This window comes from Pleurodeles waltl, chromosome 12 (genome assembly GCF_031143425.1).
Source record: "Pleurodeles waltl isolate 20211129_DDA chromosome 12, aPleWal1.hap1.20221129, whole genome shotgun sequence".
In the NCBI taxonomy this organism is placed as follows: Eukaryota; Metazoa; Chordata; class Amphibia; order Caudata; family Salamandridae; genus Pleurodeles; species Pleurodeles waltl.
Window position 1 is genome coordinate 104,663,666 of NC_090451.1, and position 15,207 is coordinate 104,678,872.

Here is a 15,207-nt window from a genome sequence, read left to right on the forward strand (position 1 = left end):
GTTTGAAAAATGCACTTAGAAAGTGAGTTACGTAGAAGCCGTTCGGGGTTAAGTTAGTGAAGTCCCTGGGACCAGATCATGACAGTCAGAGCAGTTTTACCTGGCCCGTGGAGTCCAGGCACAGAGTTGTCCTTGCTGTCTGTGGTGCTGAATGGGACTTACACTGAAGTCAATGCCAGGGATGCCACTGGTGAAATTCGACCACTTGGAGGTCGAGCTGCGGGGAATCCTTAGAGGGGTAAGATGGTGCGGTCCCTGGGATCAGGCCACAACATTTAGTTTGCTCCTACCAGGTCTGTGGTGTGTGGGTACAGAGCTGTCCTGGCTGTCTCTGGTTCTCAACAGGGTGTGAGCTGGTGCTGTTTTTACCACTGGTACAACAATGCCAATAGATGCAGAATCTCAGCCGGGGCTGCAGATGTTGGATGCAGGATGCACACTGTGCCGTGCACTTGCAGCATTAAGAAAAGGTATTTGTTACTGGACTGGCAACCAACAAGCCTTGGCAGCAGTAAGGGGACAGAAATCCTTTGGGATGTTACCGGGGTCCGCGGGAGTGAGGTAGCAGCCTGAAACTTAGAGGCAGGCTGGACTACAACTATCAGAAAACACTGGACCACCTGGTTTCCGGCAGGCCCGATGGCCAGTGAAACTTTACATCCTGCTGCTGTTTTTACCTGTACTTTGTAGGGAACTGGTGCCACCAGCCCAAGGGAGACTGTAGGTGCTTTTGATTCCACGGGTGCCCCTCTGGTCGGGAGTGACAACTTTTGGCCAAGGAAGAAGGTTGATGACACAGGTCCAAATCTGTTGCCTCAGGGACAGAGTTTCCCTCTCTTGCTTTGTAGCAGGGGGCAGAGTCTAGTTGTCGATGATGCAGAGCTTCTTTAGGTCCTTCTTCGAAGTTGGTCGATCAAATCTGAGGTTCGGGTGTCCCTTAAATCCTACATTTAGGGGAATTAAAGATGTGGAGACTAGTAACCAATAGGCAGCTAGCTCCCACAGCTAATCTGCCCCTGAGGTGACCACATCCAGTGAGACAGGTCCCCCTTAGAGACCCAGAAACCTCTATTCTGCCACCCCTAAGAGCTCAGAATTCAAAATTTAGTGCACAGACCGGGCTGCTCACCCTAGAGGTGTGCGGGGGTGTGCACAGTCTGGTATACCTAATTTTCCACCTGACCATGAGCAAATGTGCCTGGTGACAAGGGGGAGGGCTGTTTCCACGCTGGAGGACGGCACAGATGGATACCAGGAGTGGTGAAGCCTTTAAAGCTCACCTCACTGGTGGCTCTATTCACTATCCGGCTGAGGGGAGGGAGGTATGACCTCCTTCATGCCTTAGTCTTTTGTTCTGACTCCTGGGAGCGCCCAGGCTGGCTGGCAGGAGGTCAGAAACCTGTCCTGGCAGAAGCAAGCATGGGAAGAAGCGCGGGCTGCTTAGCCAGAGCACAAAGAAGGGTGGCAAAAAGATGTCCCAGCACAAGTGTGTCACCTGGGTGCATGCCAGCTGTCCCTCAACATAAGAATTGTGTTGGAGAATAGAAGGCATGTGGTTTGACATCAAACTCGACATATCTAGGCAGTACTATCACGGAACTAGCAGCCCTGGTAAACCGGGGCTCAGGTCCCATGTTATCCTATGGACACGTCTGCACTTATACTGTGCCTTAATGGGAAGGATGCTATAGAGACATGGTAATTCATGATTACATGTCCGCACCTTAAATATAATGCACCCTGCCTCCTGGGTTGCAGAGGCCTACCTTAGGGGTGTCTGGGACTGTGCCACTATTTTGTGAGGGCACAGTGGAACTCGAGCAGTTTGCACCGCACTGGCAGTCTGCAATGGCAGGCCTGCCATCAGTACTTTGGGAGGGTTACCCAGGGTGGAACAAACTTGTACTGCAGCCCTGGAGAGCCCTTTGCCACCTATGCCCTGGGTACCATCTACTAAGGCCTTACGGGGCTGAAGTCTTGTCAATCAGGAAATTGCCAAATCGACAGAACAAGAGGGCACTGGGGCCTGTTTATCAGACTTCCAATGCATCAAGAGAGTCATACACATCAGCATTGGGGGCAAAATGTGGGGGGGTGACCATAGACAAAGTGGTACATTTAATCCAGACTTAAAAGGGGCATGAGAAGTAGGGATACAAAAGTGTTTCATCACGCTGTAAGCACTGGGCAGGTCACATTTATAATGTGGTATTTATTGTGAGAGAGAGGACAGAGAGAAATGAGAGAGGGGAGAGCGAGAGAGGAACGAGAGAAGAGCAAAAGAAGAGATAATCCTTCATGAGATATTATATGGCATGTGGTGGTGTAGGTTTGGGACTTTAGGGAAATGAACTGTGATACATCGTAACAGAAATTGGTACACGGTGGACACCTAGGAGGATGAGACCTAATGTTCATCATAGTATTGACAGGAAAATAAGGGCCCATTAAGAACTGATTAGCATATGAAAGGATGTCCTTAATTCATATGGATGGCACCTTAGGTACATCACATGAAGAATTCCAGGGAGGAATCCGTGCACTGAGTGGCAAACGGCGTCTGGAACACTTCGTATCACTACTAGAATTTGTGAACATGCATGGTCAACTTCCTGGCATTGACAATCATGAAGTTGATGCATAAGGCACGTATTGGCACTAGTTGACAAAATGGAAGATGCCTGGGTACCCTGATGGCAATGGCTGAATATGATGGGTATACCAGAACATGGTAGCAATGAACAACATTCGTACAATAACTAAAAATTAAAAATCTAATGGGAGACAACTTACTGTTTCCAGAAAATGACAAGTTGATTATTAAACACAAATGAAATGCATGTATATGTTGGACACTGGATCTGTTTTTGGAAAATAACAATTTGGAGTTCAAACTAGGTGTTCAGTCATGCTGTATAACAGCTATGACAGGGTAGTGAAGCAAAATCAACTGAAGGCATGAATAAGGAGGTTAGCCTCTAAGTCATACTGTATATTGAAGTGTCTGTAAAAAACAATAGCTTTTTAACCAATTTCTTTCTGGAACTGCAGGTAAAATGACTCATTTGGCAGCCTGTTAATTTTCCAAGCATTTCTCTGGCGTAGAACGTCTCTCCATACTAGATACCCCTTGATGAGAAGGGAGTGTACTTGTTTACGTGGCTTGATCTGTGTAATTTAGTCAGTGTATTTATAGGTATGAATACATTTTTAGGTCGAGGCCTATCTTGAAGTGCAGCTGTCTGGTCGCTAAAGACATCTTCAGGATATTCTGAAAGCTGACCTATGAATGCATTCTGCCCATGGCTTACCACTGGTTTTAGGGATTGCAACTCACACTTGCTTGCTTTCTATTTGCTGACTATTTGTTTCCGGCTTCCCAGCATGTCTTTGTCTCTCCCACGGAGCATAGCCTGTTTACTGAATTCTTCCACGAGTGCTCGCTTTCCATAACAGGCCTTTAAATTTTGTTCTTATCTAGTCTCATTTGCTGTGCATTCAAAGACAGAGATCAGATGTGAGCCTTCCGAGGGGGCTTGGTGTTTACTTTTCTTTCTCTGACTTCAAAGTAAGAGGATTTATCTGACAATCTGGGTGTGGGAGAGGAAATGCTTTTTTCTAGCACACACCATTTAAATGTCTGTAAATTAACTGTGCAAACATTTCAGAATATATCAGAATTAAGAATGCACAAATAAAGCACCTTTTTGTAATTTTTAAGTGTTCTTGAAACAAATATTTTAGTACAACTAAAACAAATCAATAAACTAGATGATGCCAGTTTCACACATTATTGTGTGTGCGTTGTATAGTTTTATCAGTGCAACTGTATGTCTGTGCAAATGCAACAGTAATTTTATTTGAACTGATGTTGTCTGTTCTGTCACATCATACGTAGTCCACTCTGACATTCTCTCCTGCTCCAATTTATGACACACTACTCTACAACACTCTAGAGCACTTCAATGTCTGACATGCTACTCCACTCTATGCCAATCCACTCAATGACACTCTAATCCACACCACTCTACTCCACTCTATAACACTTTACTCCACTCTACTCTATGCCCAACTCTAAGACACTCCACTCTAAAATACTGCATTCCACTCTACCACACTTTACTTCACTCTATTCCACACCACTCTACGCCACTCCATGCTACACCACTCCACTCTATGCTCTTGCACCCTATGACACTCCATGACACTCTCGTCCACCCTACTCAACCACACTTTACTCCACTCTGTGCCCTTCCATTCTACTTCACACTATGCCACTCCACTCTACGACAATCTGCACAAATCCCTCTTCACCACCTTCCTCAACTCTACTCCACAACTCACTATTCCACTGTATACCACCCCACTTATATCACTCTTTGCCACTTCACTCTACACCGATTTATGCCCTTCCACTCTACAGCCCTCTGCTCCACTTTGTGCCACTCCAATCTACGCTCTCTATGAAACTCTGCTCCACTCTACACAACTCCCTTGACGCTACTCCATACCACTTTACTCCACTCTAAGCTACTGTTTGACACACTACTCCACCTTACACCATTACGTTACCCATTCTATGACACTCTATGCCAATGCACTCTACAACACTATACTCAACTCTATGCTCCTCCACTCTACGCCCTTCTCTCTACAACATGACATCATTCATACTATAACTGCAACATTTGCAGTGAAATATTGATGTGACAACTATGCATGGCGGGGCGAGAGTTACAGTTATCTTAGGGCATGAATTATAGTTTCTTGAGATAATTACAGCTATTGAATTTCTAAAGTTTTGTGCGTGTAAGAACTCTAATTCTAACTGCTGAATTTCTGTGGTTTGTGTACGAGTAAATTCAGAACCTAGCTATAACGTCCCTGTAACGTTCCTGCAACCTTTGGGTTTTGCAGAGAATATATATATATATATATTAATATACATATATGTTTTTTGACAGGGGATATCAAGATGGGAAAGTAAGAGAAACAGTAGGATCTTGTAATGCACGTATCATGGGGTTTGAGGGACTGATGAGAGATAAGTGTTGGAAGCATGGGGGTTAGAGGTAAAGCAGAAAAAAGCAGAACTGACAACTTGGACATCTATCAGAGGATTTGAATGGTGAAGTGGTCGTATTAGGATTTACACGCAGAAATACTCAGTGAGACAATCAAAACAAAAGAGGGAGATAAGATTCAGAAGTTAAAACCACACTATTTTGATGAATGTAAATGGTCAGGAAGCCCAGAGGAAGCGGCAGAAGTCATGAAACACCTGTTGGTTGTGAAAGTTTTGAATTTATAAAAAATAAGGAAGATAACTTGTGTTGAAGCCCACAACGAATGTGTGATGTATCACTGGAATAAGCCATCGTGAAACGCTCATGGACTGTTTATAAGGACAAATAACTCTCAGAGTTTTGATATGTTATATGGCTCTGGCTGGTATCCAGAAAATTATAAATCTCCAAATAAAACAGTCCTATCACAGCGAGTTCCACAGCTGGTGCTTGCGTCAGGGATGGACCATTTCCTTGCATTTCATTTTCTTCCAAAAACAAAGCGCAGCACTCCAAGACTCTAGTACCATGATCAAAACTGTGATAGTCGAAACGCATTGGTGGGGATAATGGGTTGTTTTGGAATACATTAAAGAATTATACAAAGTCTCTTGGAGTGCTGCACTTTTTTGGGGAAAAAAAATAAATATATATATATATATATATATATATTTGGAAAATGTCACTTACCCAGTGTACATCTGTTTGTGGCATGAGACGCTGCAGATTCACATGCTGTGCATTATCCTGCCATCTAGTGTTGGGCTCGGAGTGTTACAAGTTGTTTTTCTTCGAAGAAGTATTTTCGAGTCACGGGACCGAGTTATTGCTCCCTTTCGGCTCCATTGCGCATGGGCGTCGACTCCATCTTAGATTGTTTTCTTTCCGCCATCGGGTTCGTACGTGTTCCTGTTCGCTCCGTATTTCGAATCAGGCAAGTTAGCTTAAGTATCGAAAATTCTACGGTATTGTTATCACTCGGTACCGGTTTAGTGTTAGTGTATCGGCACCGACATCAAGACCGCATCCAAATAACAGACAAACACCCCAGAAACGTATACAATACTGGTCATCCAATGGTTCCATGTTAATGCTAACTTCCCATTTTCAATTGGATCTTCAATATTAATGGTGAGGAGGGAAGCTTGGGTGGGTTTGTGGAAGAAGTTCTGTGAAGGGGACTGTATTGTTGTAAATTTTAATTCTCCTGTTATAGTCAATCAGATCTTATCAAACTGTTGGCCCCAGGACACCCACAAAATATTTGTTTTTTGTTTTAAAGTGAATATTAAATGAGCACCAGGAGCCGCTCATTTATTATTCACTGCTCCTTGAAGGAGCACCTCATATTGCCCTGCAAGGCCTATTTATATTAATTAATTTGAGCTTGGTGAAGTCCCTAGAAGGGTCAGGGGCACCACCAAAAATTTCTCAGGGCTCGAAAAATCATTAAAATGTTACTAGACCTGCAGGTTGAGTAACTTAAATAATCTACTCGACCTAACTGTAATATACTTGACCGACAATCAGGTCTCAGGTGTGTGATCCTAGGCAAAACGTTTACAGAGTCATCTTTTTCTTCATTCTGACATATGATTGCACCTTCAAATATGTGAGCTCAGCATTTTTTGCAGTACAAAAAAAAACTCTTTTGTTTGATTAAGTAGACTAATGTTTGCTGCATGCATCACAAGAATCTAGCCCACATACCCATGACATCTAGCCCACATAACCTAGGACTTATTTTAGTTTACTAGTTCCTCAGTTTGTTTAAACACTCAATTTTAATAAATATATTACTAAACTATGATGTGGTAACATATTGTCATCTACACACAGTAACTTTCCAAGAAATGTCTAAAAACCTCTCCACTAACTTGCATCTTTACTGAAAAAACTATATAGTGTATTAATCTTTGAAAATTGGGTTTCAGAAAACATTTCCTTTGCACATCAACACAAAGTATTCCGATTTGTTTTCATCCTATTAAAATATTTTTTTCATCACACAGAAATATAAAAAAAGGGCTTTCACAATTAATGAAATATATTTTGAAATGTTTGCACAGTTGAATTAGTCATTTAAATGTTGTGTGGTAGGAAAAACCGGACACCCTATATCCTTTTATTTTATATTCTAACCAGCAGGTCCAATAATTCACCTTACAAAGTCCGGGATCTCTACAGTCAGAAGGAAAATTTATTGTAGGAAAAACTGACTTTTGACCTCGGTCTGTGAACACTGAGCAAATGTGACATAAGAACAAGCTTTAAAGGCATCTTTTATTTCCATTCCACTTTTCAAGGGAACAGAACACCCGTTCATCGCCAGAAGGGTTGAGTAAGTATTGGGGGGCTGCAATGGTACTGGGCAGTCCCCCAGTACCATTTTAAAAAACATTAAGTCCCCTGAATCATTAACTCCCAGAAGAACTTACTATATATATTTTTACAGCACTCTTAGCTGGAGTGCAAAGCCCTGTTGAGGTTGTTTTTATGATTGCATTTGGTGGGCTGAAAAATGTTAAAAGAAAGACTTACAGATACTGTTGGTTTTACTAAAAAAAAAAATAAAAAAAAAAAGAATATGTCTGTGACCTATTCTTTTGACATTTTTCGTTCCACAATATGAAATGATTGAAACTATGTTAAAAGAAAGATTCACAGACATGTTGATCTTTTTTATTAACACTTTAGTTAACACTTTTAAAATAATAACTATTATTAAACATTGCAGTGTGTGAATTACTGAAATATAAAATATGGGTGATTTCTGGAAAAAGATAGTGGATATGCTTTATATATATTGATCTGCTCACCCCATGATAAAGCCATTCAGCAACTTTTTATATTTTGGTGTTGTGAATCTTTGACAAAGTCAGTAAGTCTGCCTGAGCGCAGCCAGGATCTGCGAGGCCAACCGCTTGCTTTGCACGGCTTTGGTCGTGTGCAGCATGGGGTTGATTTTCTGCAGGGGTTGGAGGTTTAGGAAACATTATAGCTAGGTGAAAATGTCAGTACCCAAAATAACGTTTTAAACTCTATAAGCCAATGCAATTCTCCAATTACAGTTATTTCAATTAATCATGCCCCAAACTAATTATAATTTGCGCCCTTGCCCATGCACTGCTAGTTACCCCATCTATTAAATCACTCATGACATGATCAATGACAACATTAGTAACATGCTGCAACATATGAAATTACATTATTGATTAAAAGACTGTGCATGGCGGACGCAAGTTGTAGTTACTTTAGGCCACAATTTATACTTACTTGAGATAAGAAAAACTTGTGAATATTACATTGCTACTGACGTATTCACCCAACTATAACATTTACTTTAACCTTTGTTTGTTTGTTTTTTCAATTTCTAAGTTTTTTTAAAATGTAAAGTACAATATAATTACAGTTCCTAACTAGACCATCTCTTTAACTTTTGTTTTTTCAGTGATTATGTATGTATATATATATATATATATATATATATATATATATATATATATACACACACACACACACACACACACACGGGCAGACATACACACGTATATAAGGTGAAGAGGTACATACTGAAACATTGAGTTGATACTATATTTCCACTTCATGCATCATTTGGTATACCAAGAACAGCCATCTCTCATACTAGTTTGTAGGCACATAATTCACCCATTTTATCAACAGGTTGCATTACTAGGGATGTCCTGCTCACATAACCAGCTGTAAAAATAGAAAGATATCCTTAGCAACTAGGGTTGTTGTCAACTGAAAAATAATTTATGCGCAGGGGCCTCACATGTAGTTTATTCTGTTTTTTTGTAGCAAGCTCTAAATAGGCCAACTGCAGAAGGCTGCATCTCAAAGAATTTTGAACCAGGATCCCAGGGATAGTCTATCAAATCCAATACCCTCAACATTATTAAAAGCGAGGTCTCTGTCTTGCAATTCAATTGGCATTATTAGATTCTTCCAATGTGAATATGTACTCCCCAAAAATGGTATATAAAATTTATAAGTAGATTACATCAAATCTGATTGTACAACTAGGTCTTCAAATGGTTGTCTTAGAAGTACTTAGGGGCCACAAATCAAAGAAAATTAGTTCAATGTTTTGTGGCCCGCTAACATTGTTGTTATAACGTCTAATGGGCTCCCTCAAAAAAAATCAAAGATTTGGGTTGCACATTTCCCCCCTTCCTCTGCCGATATGATCTCTCTTTGGATGTATTCCTTGAATTAAATTTCCCAATTAAAGCCATAAAATGTTGATCGTGGTGGACTTTAGTGTGTAGGTACGTAGTCCAGAAACCAAGACCACTTCTGGCTTTCACCACAAAAATCCAGGTGCATCTGCATCAAATAAGTCTTGATAAACCCAACTCGCAGCTTCCGCATCAAATAAGTCTGGACAAACCCAACTCACCACTAGATACTTAGGTTCACATGCAAGCTAGAAACCTTAGATCTAGGAGAACAAGCCCAGCTATCGTCATACCACTCCTTCATCTCCATCAATCTCACAAACCTAGCCTACAAACACTACCTGCTCTAGAAATAACAACCCCATTCACGTCAGGCATTGTAGAAATATAATCACAAAGGCTTTCAAAGCCAACTATACTGCATCAACTCACCCTTATACATTGCTTGACAACCTCTGTCTCAACATATCATCAACCCTTGACTTTTGGCTTCTACCAAAATTAGAAACCTCAATGTGGGCCTCAAACTTTCCAACAAGCAGTTCAATAGGGAACTTGCCAAAATTAAACACTGCAACCAAAATTGGAATTGAATTGGAATTGAAATAGCAGGTCACATTCTAGAGGAGAAAATATGCTAATATAGGCAAATAAAAGGCTACCACTATTTCATTTAGGGGTCCAAAAATGCTCACTTTGCCAAATGCATACTTGGGTCACCAAATCAGATCTAGGAAATATACAGTATCTACCAGAACTGATCAACTTTGAAGGCCTAAAAACTAAGTTCCAGCATAAACTGTACACACTGAAAAGACCTTCTCTAGGTCTTTGAGACCAAAATTGCCAAAATCAGTGAATCTTTCACCAACACTGTCTTTATCACATATCTCACCACCTCTGCTGCAATCTGTCTTCGCCACCTTCAAACTCCTGGACAGCTGAGGTCCTTAACCTGGTCCATATAAACTAATGTGTCTGAAAGTATTTTGTCAACATTAGGGAAACACTCATTCTATTCTTGTAACAGGACAAGACTGAGCTTATACTCACCAGTGTGTCCCCTATCTGAGAATGTCAACCATACAATCCTGTTGAATAGGCTTAAAAACTAAGCTGGCATATCCAGTCTACTGCTGCAATCAATTCAATCATTCCGTACAACTGTCAGTCAAAAAAAAACCATTCAATTATTAGCATGTCCAGTATCCTGTGGCATTGCTCTAGGATTTATTTTTCCATTTCCATTTCATTATCTAAGTACACCTCCAGCATAGTTCCTCCAATATTACCTGATGGATTTCCAAATGTATGCTGACTAAAAATCAAATTCTGCATGGTAAACAGCCAAGATAACGCTACGGACATTACATCTTGCCTACAGTATGCTTTTGTCTGGATGAAGGACAGCTTTCTGCTCACAATAGTGCCAATTTAGAGACTTTTGTGTTTCAAAGAAAATGAGCTGGAACCAGGAGCCTTCTCCTGGCCCAATCATTGTTATCTTTCCTTCTGCTGCTTCAAAAGTAAGTAAATTTCTGTGCCCTCAGACACAGATAATTGAAAACAAAATGTAGGTGACAGTGTGCCAAAATCTAACTTTGAATGTTATTACACTATGCAGATGCCTACTCCACACAACATGTAGGCAGAGGGTAGTGAAGTATTCGTGGCTAGTGTCCACCAGAAAGAGCATTACCGAAGGTAAGTAACTTGTGCTTCTGATGGATACTTCGAACTACAGATTCCCTACCTTTGGTATAGATTCCATAGCAGTACCTTCCAAAGGTGGTGAGTCCGAGGAGTGGATTCAAACTTGCAGAAGTCTTACAGGTAAACGGCCCTATCTGCAGACTTTGCTGTCAAGGCAGGAGTGCTTTGTAAACATATGCACAGATATCCACTGTGCAGCCTGGCAGCAGTCCAGACTAGGGGTTCCTCTTGCCTGCTCAGTTGTTGCAACTTTGGCCCTGGTGGAGTGAACCCCCAGTCCTTCAGGCTGCTGATTTCTGGTCAACGTGTAACATATCTGTATATCAAGGACTATCCATCTTGACACAATTCTCTGCTGCATTGCTCTGCCTTTTTTGGTCCCAGTGAAACCTACAAAGAGCTGGTTATTCATACAGTGGTCCCTTGTACGGTGAATGCTAATCTCTGGATTCATTTAGGGTCAAGCTGATGAAGCCTCTGCTGCTCCTGTAAGTAGAGTGGCACAGTAAGGAAGGCAGATAGGACAATCAACTGGCGACATCACTTTTGGCAGGAAGATGGGCAGAGTCCTCAGCACTGACTAGTCTGAAAAAAAAGTGATGTAGGGAAGTTGCAGCGACAATGCCCGCAGTTTACTCACATGTTCACAGAAGTGATTGTGATGAGAAAGACTATTATGATGGTTAGGAGCTGTACTGAGCAACTATGCATTGTCTCATGTGGTGCCACATGAGGAATGTAAGAAGCAAACTGAGGACCTACAATGGCATGACAAAAGGTTTTAGAGGCCTACAAATAACTCCCCATGACCATGAGGATAACGAGGAGGCTCTTTACTTTACTTTTACTTTACTCTTACTTTCCCTGCCTATGCACCCAAATGGCTACTTTGCCAAAACCATGCTTGGCTCCTCAGGTCAGTTAACTTGTGGCCGGGCAGTCTAGATCCTGATTGTCTGATGAGTAGGGTGAATCCATATGTCTTCCCCACCGAAGGGAAATTTAAGAATGGGATGAAATTGTAGTTCTTTGGGGCAGGCAGTCGGGAGAGTAAATAATAATAAGGCATCTACAAGCACAACAAGGATTTCACTCCAGATGCTTCACTGTATTAGGACAGGTGACAGCTGGGGACCTTTAAAAGTGATAGGCAATAATCCTTGGCTCGAATTCCAGTGAGTGACCAAGATGTCTACTCGCAAGGTTTGCTCACGCTGGCTTGCACTCAGTCTTACTCTCTCAACCTCAATCTGTCTCATTTGCACTTGCACTCACTTTTACTCACTCTGACTCACTTAGTCTCACTGACTTGCGCAGTCTCACTCACTCACACTCACTTTGATCCACTTAGTCTCATTCATTCTATCTTACTCTCAGCTCAGTTCTTTTCATTCTGATTCACTTAATCCCACTGATTAGTCTCACCCATTTGGACAATGACTCACTCATTCTTACTTAGTCTCATTCAGTTTTACTCAGGCTCACTCTGCCTCACTCATTGCCAATCAGGCCCTCTCTGTCTCACTTGCTCTCCCTGATTCAATCAGTCCCTTCATCTGACTCACTCATGCTCACTCAGTCCCACTCATTCACAGTCTCAGTCATCCTCACTCATTCATTCAGTCCCACTCATTCTGATTCACTCACTCTGACTCACTCAGATTCTCTCAGTCGCATTCATTCTTACTCTTATTCACTCAATCTCACTCAGTCTAGCTCTGACTCACCTAGTCTCACTCATTCACACTCAGTCTGACTCCCTCTCACTCTGTCTCACTAATTCTCTGACTCACTAAGACTCAATCAGACTGTGAATCACACACACAGCAATACTGTTACAGTCATTCTCCCTCACTCAGTCTCACCTGGACTCACACATTATCAATCACTCTGACTCATTCCTTCACTGATACTCTCTCACTTTCACTCACACACAGACATGCTCACACATACACACGCTTCCTCACAGATGCACACTCTTATATATACATACACACAGCGCTTAAAAGCTTTTTACTTACCCTGCTGCCTACTGAGTTCCAGTTTGGGCCCCTGCTCCTTTCTGAGTCCTGTGCTGGCGCATGATGAAATTGAAACCTCAAACCAGCACAGTAACAGATTTGAGGTTTTAATCTGTCTGCTCATTCACCCCACCTTTTCCCAACTCTGTGACGAGTTGGAAAAAGGTGGGGTGACTGACTGATTGGCATGTAGCCACAGGCACTGCAGGGCTTAAGCCTGCAGCACCCGTGGCTACCTTTAGCTGTGATGCTTTAGACATCACAGATGGGGGATGCACTGAGGCATGCCAGGGATGAAGGTTTCATCAGCTCTGGAAAGTCACCTCTGATGGCTACAGCCACCAGACAGTGCCACAACAAGCTGCCTCAAGCAGTTGCTGGATAACATTATTTTATTATAACAAGAGTGAATAATAGATTATTGTTCACTCTTGGTATAATAACAACACAATGGGCTTGAAAACAAGGAGTGTGCAGCCCTGGAGCCCTTGAGGAAGAGCTGCACCTGAATACGGTGTAATTAACAACCACTGTCTTTCTATCATATACACCAGAACAGTCATAAGTCATTAATTTGTGGGATTTGTTTGAGGAAGTAGAAGCCCTCTTTTGCTATCAGTCAAGCTATAGTGCAGGAGCCCTACTGTACCCCAAACTCTGGTAGGTGGGTAGCTTAACAACATTTTGTCAATTAGAACCTGAAAAATAAAGATTTGACTTATTAATTAGACAAAACACTGTCTGCTGTGTTTGTCAGCTGTAACAGAGAAGAGTCAAACATATCTTGTGAAGAGATCTTCAGTTTGCTACTAATATAAATACTGCAACTCTTCGTGCTAAGAGGCAGCGGCTGATGCACGTGTACACAGAGCAGTCCATACACACATGCACAAACAGATATCAAACCATTGTTCCCTGTACTGTTACAGAATTTAGATGTTCATGGCATGAGTGCAATAATTGAAAACTATACAAATTCAAAGAATGTAACAAAAACATATGGCACTGGTGTCATATGTAATATGATCAGTATGCCACAAATAAGTGAAGTAAAATTAACTAACATTCGTTGTTATGCACACAGACTCTACTACAACTAACAGCATGTTAAACCTGTGACTTATCACTTAAGCTGCCCTGGTCTCCATAAATGCCTCTGCCTTCCTACCTAGCTACGTTTTCAATGACTCTTACAGACTCAGAGGTTTAATGACTCACCTTGAAAGTTCTCAACTCCTGGAAGTGCAGGGATGAAGGGGTCAAAAAAATGTCTAGAAATGGAGACAAGACATAAGATGAAAACATACAACAAATAATGCCTAGCAAGTCATTGGCACTATAGAGAGAGTATAACAACGTACTACCTAGCTATAATCCGTTGAAGAACATCTGCAGCCAATAAAATGCACAAAGAACCAATAACAGACAAAAGGCCTGCACAAGCACCCATTCATTTATTAACCTCTCTCTCAATCTGTCATGAGGTTATTTGGAATATTAGGAAGAGTCAGAACATGGCATTAAATCAAGGACATTGAACAGTATCGACCCTCAGAGAACCATCACAACATCAGAAAAGTATTCATGGTAAAGACAATCTGTAAAGATTTGGCAGAGCAGGGAAAGCAGTTTTTAGCTGCAAAACTCATCTTATGTTCAGGTAGGGCCAGCGATGGCTAGGAACAGATTCACAGATTCTTGCTTATTATAACTGATGGCAGGGAGTAGGACAGTGGATTTTTAGATCAGAGAGGAGTATTTCTTATAACAGAGGGCATTGATGTTTGTGGCCAGAGGCATTGTACTTCTTGGTACTTCTTGTGAGTTGTGGTGTACTTTCTAATGGAAATTTTGAAGACAAATTTCTATCTAAGATGTATAACTATAGGAAGAAAGAACACATCCTGTATTAAGTAAAAGAGTTATTGCATAAACAGTGGGGCGTATATACAAGCTGAATAGAATTGATGTTGTAGACTGACCAATTTACTGAAGGAACTAACCAATGAGAAACAACTATGCAAGGGAAATCTTTGGAGTATCTATTTATGCAGCACATTCAAGGGTTCCTTATGGCCTTTGTGCATATTTGCTTACTGAAATAATTGTCAGGTCAGGCTCAGATGATATGAACCACTGTGTGTACTTGTTTCAATTCATAGTCTCTCTTACGAAAGCTTTCCACTAAAAAAAGCTAAACATAAC

The 15,207-nt window shown here is 41.4% G+C and overlaps 1 protein-coding gene across 1 annotated transcript in view; it reads right to left on the reverse strand.

Moving 5' to 3' along the window:
• LOC138267959 (uncharacterized) overlaps positions 1–15,207 on the reverse strand; it is a 172,012-nt gene that overhangs the window by 86,018 nt on the left and 70,787 nt on the right. The window contains exon 5 of the mRNA XM_069217249.1: positions 14,221–14,273. Within this exon, the coding sequence (XP_069073350.1) occupies positions 14,221–14,273 (53 nt within the window). The remainder of the gene's footprint in view (positions 1–14,220; positions 14,274–15,207) is intronic.